The sequence below is a fragment of the Rosa rugosa genome, chromosome 7, assembly GCF_958449725.1.
Source record: "Rosa rugosa chromosome 7, drRosRugo1.1, whole genome shotgun sequence".
NCBI classification, from domain to species: domain Eukaryota; kingdom Viridiplantae; phylum Streptophyta; class Magnoliopsida; order Rosales; family Rosaceae; genus Rosa; species Rosa rugosa.
In genome coordinates this window covers 21991062-21999266 of record NC_084826.1, presented here as the reverse complement: position 1 = coordinate 21999266, position 8205 = coordinate 21991062, and the positions used below count along the sequence as shown (strand labels likewise).

The window sequence follows — 8205 nt, the reverse complement described above, 5'->3', positions numbered from 1 at the left end:
GGGACATCTCAATGTTATTCCCAGGAGACATTAGAGATGCATGAGGCCTTAGAAACTTTAAACTGCTAAGTGATAACTATCAACAGAAGCTAGGATTTGCCTTCTGCAATCTTGAACATATTTTGCAACACAGTAGTTTTACAGAATACATATAGGAGGTATTCAAAACTGATTCCAACTCCAGGAAAGAGAAAGAAGAACAAGAATAAAACTTTAGGAACTGGATATATTACCTATGGATGACTTTAACATTATAGATATATGGTCAATGCCTCCCAGCTTATCATGTTTAGTATTTCCTTTGGTGTTGCTTCTGTCACCAGATAAACTAAAGTACATCATATTTTTCACTCGATATGAGATCAAGTGCTGGGCTTGTTGAAGAAGAGTCACCATAGTTGGTAGAACTACGTCCAGAAGACAGAAGATCAGCTGTGTAACCGGAGAAAAACTAATGAATTACAGCAACCATGAAATGTGCACAACAAAGTGTCCCAATCACAATGCACAAAAACCAACTTTAGATGTGAATTCTGGAATAGAAAATACATAGTACAAGATCCTGATTTCCATATAAGAAGTGGAAATAGGTCTCACAATTTACTAATACTATCTGATCTAGTATCTCCATGGAACTTATACTATCTGATCTACCGATGCTGGAAGGTGATCGATCAATCACTTCTCGAGCATCATCTCCTTTTACAACCTATTCAATATTTAGTTTCTCAACAATATTGAATTGGACAAAAGTCAGATGCTCTGCAAGTGTAGAAACATGGACCTGAGTGTCCTTTTGCATGTCCACACAATTTTCACAGTGCAAAATTTGAGGTATACATGAATGCATGAGAAAATGATGGTAACAATATGCTTGTTACCAATACCACCACAAACAACTTTATGTGAAAATAACAAAAATCATTCTACAGCATCTATTCTATCAGTCAACACACAAATGGGATTATAGTATCATCTTCTGGTTTCTGCTTTTCTTTCTTCACCTTGTAGAAGCATCTAAAGGGTTCTTGATTCTGTCAAGCTTTGTTGCAACCACATGAGCACTTAACCTTGAGAATGACCTAACGATGTGCTTTTCAGGCTAACTTATCTAGGATGGGAAGTGGGAATTCCCAGAACCTTCAGGACTTGAAACTTGAATTTCATTATCTGATGGACCATTTTCATGGCATGTAAAATCCACGTTTGGAGTCTTTAACATGCTATCACTTGTTTTTTGCTGCTGGTCAAACATTTTCTTGAGCCGCTCCCCTTGTTCTTCAATGCGCAACTGTAAATTTCGCTGAATCTGTTTAGCAGAAGTGAACAAATGAATTTACATAAAAATTAAAAGAGAGGTTAGAATGTAGTATTACTAACCAAAATACCAGAAGCACATGATTTTGTTTCTTTGGCTTATGATGTCATTTATGAGCTAGTTTAGGACTTTAGAGCAGAGTACAAGAAGTGATAACAAGAAAACTGAAAGCTCCAGTTAATATAGAAATCATAAAACATTGACGCCACCAAAATGGATTGCAAGTATCTACCTCTAGTTGTTCGTGAAGTTGCCTCTGGACATCTAGTTGTAGTTGCAGTGCCTCTTTGATTTGCAAGCCACTGCCAGAAAAATTTACATCATAGGTGTGTAAGAGGCTGGTGAACAAAGGAGTTGAAGAGAAAAAAAATTCAAAATGAATGTTAATCTTTGTCAAGTTAGAATGTTATTTGATAAACTAAAACTAGTATAACATTCAAGGGTAAAGAGATAGTTTACGTTTTCACATCAAGCTGAGGTTCGACATTCACATTAGCTCTTTTCTCAGATTTTCCTGAAACAGAAGAAAATTACTCAGAGCAGAATAATGATAAAAGAAGCCAATGTCATCTAGAACAAACTGAAAAAAGACTAACAAATAAGGGTGGGAAAAAAAAGTATGTAATTGCAAATCATGTAAACAATGTTTTGCACTTCTAAGGTGTATATAAAGTTGTAAACAATGCATCCCAGCCGAAGATTTGGAGAATTGATACAGATATATGTGAGTAAAGTCTCGATCACATCAGGAAGTAGCAACAACAACGAGGGGTTTCAATATTTTTCAGATTTAAGTGGTGTCTTAAACCATTTTTATGTTGGCCGTTTGGAGACTTGTCAAGGTGTGATTCACTCTAAACAAGGAGACCTTAAGATGCATATTCTATACATCACCCTTTTTGTAATAAAACCAAATGCAGCTGCCAAGGGCAAAACTATGAAACATGATTGAAACAAGTACAAAATTGGATAACAGTAGCCAGGATTTACCTTCTGCAGAGTCTGGCAAATATTTTGCGATTCGATATTTCTACAAGGAGAAAACATAACGAAATTTAAGACAAAATAAATAACTGATCTGACAGGGGAAAGAAAAATAGGAACAAGAGCACAAACTTGAAATTTCAGATATACCTGCAGATGACTTTTGACATGAAAGATGGTTAGTCCCTCCAATCCCATCATCTTCAGTATTGCCTTAGGTGTTGCTTCTGTTATTGATCGAAGGATAAATCAACATAATGAATCATTCTTATATAACAGAATGCAATAGATTATATTGAGTTACTTACTGTCAGCACCCCCAAGACGATTGACACACTCAACAAACTTCTCGTGAAGATCTTGATTCCATCGTATTCGTGTTTTACTCGAGAGTGATGGGCTGGTTGAAGAAGAATCACCAGAGGTTGCAGAAACCGTTCCTGAGGAAGTTCTTGGAGACTGCTTTGCTTGCTGAGAAAAGAAGCTCACCTGCGTAACCAGAGAACTACTGAATAAATTAAAATAGCCCTGTGCAGAAGAAACTAGCCATGACTACAATTGAATTGAATATCTTAAATGAATGGTGGAACATATGACAAATGAATGCTCAAAAGCAACTGCAAAAATAAATTCTAGAAAAGAATATACATACTTGTTCCTGATTTTCTTTGAAAGCAAGTGAAAAGGGTCTCCTAACTGAGCCACTAGTACTATCTTGATGCATTTGTTGATGCAGAAAGAGCTTACTGCCTGGCAAATGGTTGCTTGGGATTTGATTAGACTTCTCAGAGGATTTATAAGATTGAGAGCTGTTGGTTTGGGATTTCACAATTGATTGCAAGGTATTTCTGATGTCCTCTGATGATTCCATTGAGTAGCTTTCCTCATATGATTGGCCTGAAGGGAACTGGGGAGGATTAGGATTACCAACAACTTGAGACTCATAGTGCGAAGGAAATCCCATGCATATTTCCGTTGCATAGAAAGCCGAAGCCGGTGATTCAAATCGGCTCATAATGCTGCTTGGTGATTTTGCAGGCCCAATATTTTGAAGCTGTGACACTCCCTGATCCATGGTGGGTTGCTGAAGCCAAACTTCCATGTTCCAAGGCTGTTGTTGCAGACCCAAGAGCTGATGAGAAGAATGACTACCAAGTTCAAAGTTAGGATCACTAATTAGTCCATGGCTGTGTTGATGTATTCGTTCCTGGCAATCTATCTTTTGCTTGTTCATTTACAAGGAACAGGAACTGAAATCACAACGCAACAAACCCCAACAAGAACAGCCAGTAGTACTAAGCACTTGTGCTCAATATTCACCTCCAACATCTAAAACGCTATAAAAATCATTCTTTCAGGAATTTCATCAAAGATTAAAGATGGCACAATACAGGGAAAGAACGAAGAGAAGAAGAAACAGATTTATGGCACACTATTTCTCTCACATATTCCATAAGAATTCGATCAGCTGTAAGTTTTGAATATAAATACGCAGGGGAGTCCTATATATGTACTCCTTTTAATTATTAATTGTATAAAAGGGCGAGGATTGAACAATGCTAATATCGATAAAACCAAGGTAACACAACGTACATGAATAAGAAACAATCCTCCACATAAAACAATGTACACACAAACGCGTCCCAATTGAGAGATATTGGAATCAGTGTTTACTGTGTCTCCATCACAGAGAGAATTAAAAACATAACCTCAAAAACCAATTGGATAATGGGTTTTTGAGAGGACAATGATTCCCAATATGTTACTGTTTATTTTTAATCGTTAAAATTTTGGAAGGGGGAATTATTCTAAGGCGGCATCTCTGTCCTAATTTAGAATAAAAGATACTAGCTAGAATAAATTCACAGAACAGATCTGTGGTTATTCCTATTATGATAGTGTTTACCCACCATATATTCTATTTCCCATGAAATTGCATAATGTAGAGAGCTATCTGAAATTACAAGAACAGCTTCATGTACTGTTATATATATCTCGAAGCATATATAATGGAATTTTGCAACAGTGAGAGATTCCCAAACGTGCTTAAAAAATAATGTCTGAATCTTCTCATTATCATAACCAAGCCTATAGAGTGGTTTCTACACTGTCAACTATTACGAGAAAAGTCAGTATTAGTTACACAATATATTCGAAGTTAGGAATGTGTAAAGATTGTGATTCCTTTAAAAATATTTAGAAAATTTTCATTTTTTGAATTTTAAGTACTCTCACCTTGTTCTGCCCTCCGTTGTAGCTGTTTTGCTGGTTGATGTACACCAGGAAGGTCTTAGGTGTCAATGCTTGTCAAGTTAGTGGCTATGATTTAGGGTTGGATAGATGTATGAGTTTTTACATTTTGTTTTTTTTTTTACTTTTTCTTTTTTAATTTGGTTTGTTTGTTTTTGGTAGCTCTGCTATATGCAGGCTAGCTAATTCGTTCATTGAGATGTAATATAAGGGATTTTTGAATTTCTCTAACTTGACCCAGTGAGGTCGTTATATTAATGGAACCTGATTTCGTTCCCCTAAAAAAAAGTAGAAAATGATCAAAAGAACAAATATATCAACAAGATTATCTGGCGCATTTTAATCATTGTTACTAAATTCTTAGGCAAATTTTAATCATTGTTACTAAATTCTTAGGCAAAGTCATATAGGAACCTCCGACGAACTGGCTTCTTTCATGGTTCTCATAAATTAACTATAGCTGATATAAGGGGTCATCATGGGTCGGGCTGGGCCTAGTCAAAGTCAACAAAATTTAGGGTCAGGCCGGGGCTTAAATATGCTAACCCTTACCCGCCCGAAAGGCCCGGGATTCCTCACTGGATAGGATTTGTATATATATATATATATATATATATATATATATATATATATATATAGCAGGGCCCTTCTAGTGAGGGATCCCTTTTTTTGGTCTTTTCTAGGGATAAGGCATTAGACCAACTTTTCGATCATATTTTCACATCTCAACCGTTCAGTTTTTAGGTCCTAATGTATAGATCACTTCTGCAAATTTTCAGCCAATTTGATGATCGTTAAGGCATCCAAAACTGCAATTTACCATTATAAATACGAACGGTTCCGGTTCGACAGATTCGGTCCGTTCGTGTAAATTGCAGTTTTGGATCCCTTAACGATCACCGATTTGTAGACTGGGCCCTTCCAATATATATATATATATATATATATATATACATATCCTATCCAGAGCGGAGCTCCGCTTTGAAATTAAACGAGTGAAGTTCGAGTTTTGGGTCACTTTTCAGTCTCACATCCACATCTCGACCGTTCAGTTTTTAGGTACTAGTGTATAGATCATCTCTGAAAATTCTCAGCCAAAATGATGATCGTTAAGGCATTGATAATTGCCTTAAAGCTAGTACGGTTCAGGTTGACAGATTCAGTCCGTCCATTGGTTTAAGCGAGTTAGATACCTTAACGATCATGAATTTGGCTGAAAATTTACAAAGATGATCTATATACTAGTACCTAAAAACTGAACGGTAGAGATGTGGATATGTGACCGAAAAGTGACCCAAAACTCGAACTTCACACGTTAATTTCAAAGCGGAGCTCCGCTCTGGATAAGATCTGTATATATATATATATATATATATATATATATATATATATATATATATATTGGAATTAACTTATAAGTTATAACATTTATAAATATTAGTTAAGATGGTTATATTCAATTAACTATCTCTCTAAATCTCCCAAAATTAATTGTTGTTTAACAAAGGAAACAAAAATTAAAGAAAATAAAGCTTAGGAAATCAATTACAAAAAAGAGATAAGTTGTATGTTATAGGCTAAAGAGAAACGAGAAGTTTTAAATACACACCCCTAATTACTTAATACATACTCCATACTTAATACACCACCCATTTAATTTCTCATTCTAATATTTTACTAAATACACAACCCAAAGTACCTAAAATACCCTTAATCTCAAAAATCATGAAATATCCTACTTTTTGACTATATTAAGGTTACTATTTAATATAACCACGTGGTGTGGTGTGTTGGTCGAATGGCCTAGTCTGGAACCCTCAGATCTAGCGTTCGAATCCTAGCTCCATCCCGTGGCCAGCAGATTTGAGGGACCCTTTGGGTTCGTGCGTCTGCGGTGCAGTGGATTAGTCTGGCTTTGCCAGGCTTTCGCCGCAATGTCGGTGCAGGTGTCTTGGCGCTGGGATACCACTGCATGGGTGTGTGAGTTACTAACAACTAACCCGATCAAAAAAAAAAAAAAAAAAGGTTACTATTTAATATGATTAGTATATTCTAGTATATTGACGTTTTGTAAATGACCATATTGATTACTTGTGTTAGTTATTGAGAAATTCATAAAGGTTTATTATTGTTCCCTTTAAATAGATGCATATAAATAGGTTTTGTGTTATTTGAGCTCTTATCCACCAAACACCATGTTAATCAAGTATAAAATTATGAGTTGAACATTCAACCAATTAAAACTATACCAGTAGTTTCTCTATCATGGCGGAACTAAAAAGTTGTCATTAGAGGGGCCAAACAAATTAACAATTACAAAGTTTTTTCACCTGTGATGTTTTATATTAGAAAATAAATTGATTAATCATAACTCTTAGAACAAAAAGGGAAATTAACTAAAAAATGGGAGTAAAGCGATATGTTTTAAAAATATTTAATGCCATTGATTTTGAAATTCTAAATATTATGGTTTCAAACCTCATTTAATTACAATTTATTTAAGAAAAAAATTAAGTTAGATAGTTTCTAACTCTAACTTTATTCTTGTATTAAATTGGGAGGCCATGTATAGAAATTTGTTGTGTTTATCTAACTATTTATACATAAATAGAATTATATAAGGAAAATATGACTATTTTTTTCTTCTTCTAATGCATAGATGTCTGTTTTGGTCATTTAACCTACCTACAAAATCTAATTTAAAATATAAAATAATAGGGGTGTGTATTTAATTAGGGGTGTGTATTTAAAATTTCTCAAGAGAAACATATTTAAAAAATAGAAAAAAATATTAGGGCTTAAAGGGCCGAGCCGAGTTTGGCCCTAACAGGCTCAAACGGGTCGGGCCGTAGGGTAAGGCCGGGCTTCATTTGCATGACCCTTACCCTACCCTATTTGAGAGATGGTAGGGTCAGCCAGCCCTAATGCAAGGGTCGGGTTGGGCTTCGGCCCTATGGGCTTAGGGCCGAAGGGCTAAATGATGAGGTCTAGCTGATATTACCATATTATTTTCTAAATTATATATGAAATGAAAATTGTGAACTGTGTATTTGTATTCGCATATGTGTCATTATCAAGAGCACAAAAGTACAAGGGAATCGAATGCGTCGACTTGGTGTTTGATTATTCTTGACATTATTAGAAGGCAAAAGCGGGTGGATTCCAAGGATGAATATTTCAGCCTCTTGACTAAGACAGGGAGGACTAGCTCTAAGGTGTACATTAATTTAGCATTAACAATATGGATGAATCAAAGCTCATTCAACTTTGTCTTCGCCCTTTGAACCCTTTTGCACCTTATTGTGCTCCGTCAAAAATGGTTTGATGTGTGTGATTTAACCAAAAGAAAAGCAGTAAACATGTCGAAATAGTCTGCAATACATGACTATCAAATCCCGATTAGATGGACTGCGATCCGTGATCGATGTTAGTGAGTTCAGTTTCGTTTCCAAAACATGAGAACTAACTTAATAGGAAATTGGTTTCTCTGCTATAATATGACATGCTATAATTTGCTTGGATTCTATCACAACCGTCAGATATAGTTTTAAGGGTCAACTGATGTCACATCAAGAAACATCAAGAAGTTTTAAGGGCCAGATGATGCACTTTTTTTTCTAGCAAATTATAGTTATAGCAGAGAAGCCAATTTC

The 8205-nt window shown here is 35.4% G+C and overlaps 1 protein-coding gene across 2 annotated transcripts; it reads right to left on the bottom strand.

Moving 5' to 3' along the window:
- Positions 1-490: 490 nt before the first annotated feature.
- Positions 491-3994, bottom strand: LOC133723589 (myb family transcription factor PHL5). Of its 2 annotated transcripts, none has more exons than XM_062150455.1 (7): positions 2955-3994; positions 2611-2791; positions 2453-2529; positions 2309-2348; positions 1778-1832; positions 1551-1620; positions 491-1291 (listed from the first exon to the last, which is right to left on the bottom strand). In XM_062150455.1, exons 1-7 carry the CDS (start codon positions 3534-3536, stop codon positions 1112-1114), a joined length of 1185 nt encoding a protein of 394 aa, XP_062006439.1. In that variant the 5' UTR covers positions 3537-3994; the 3' UTR covers positions 491-1111. The 2 variants fall into 2 exon arrangements, with proteins under 2 accessions (XP_062006439.1, XP_062006438.1); XM_062150454.1 differs by having other exon boundaries at positions 491-1309; positions 2955-3990.
- Positions 3995-8205: the final 4211 nt, after the last annotated feature.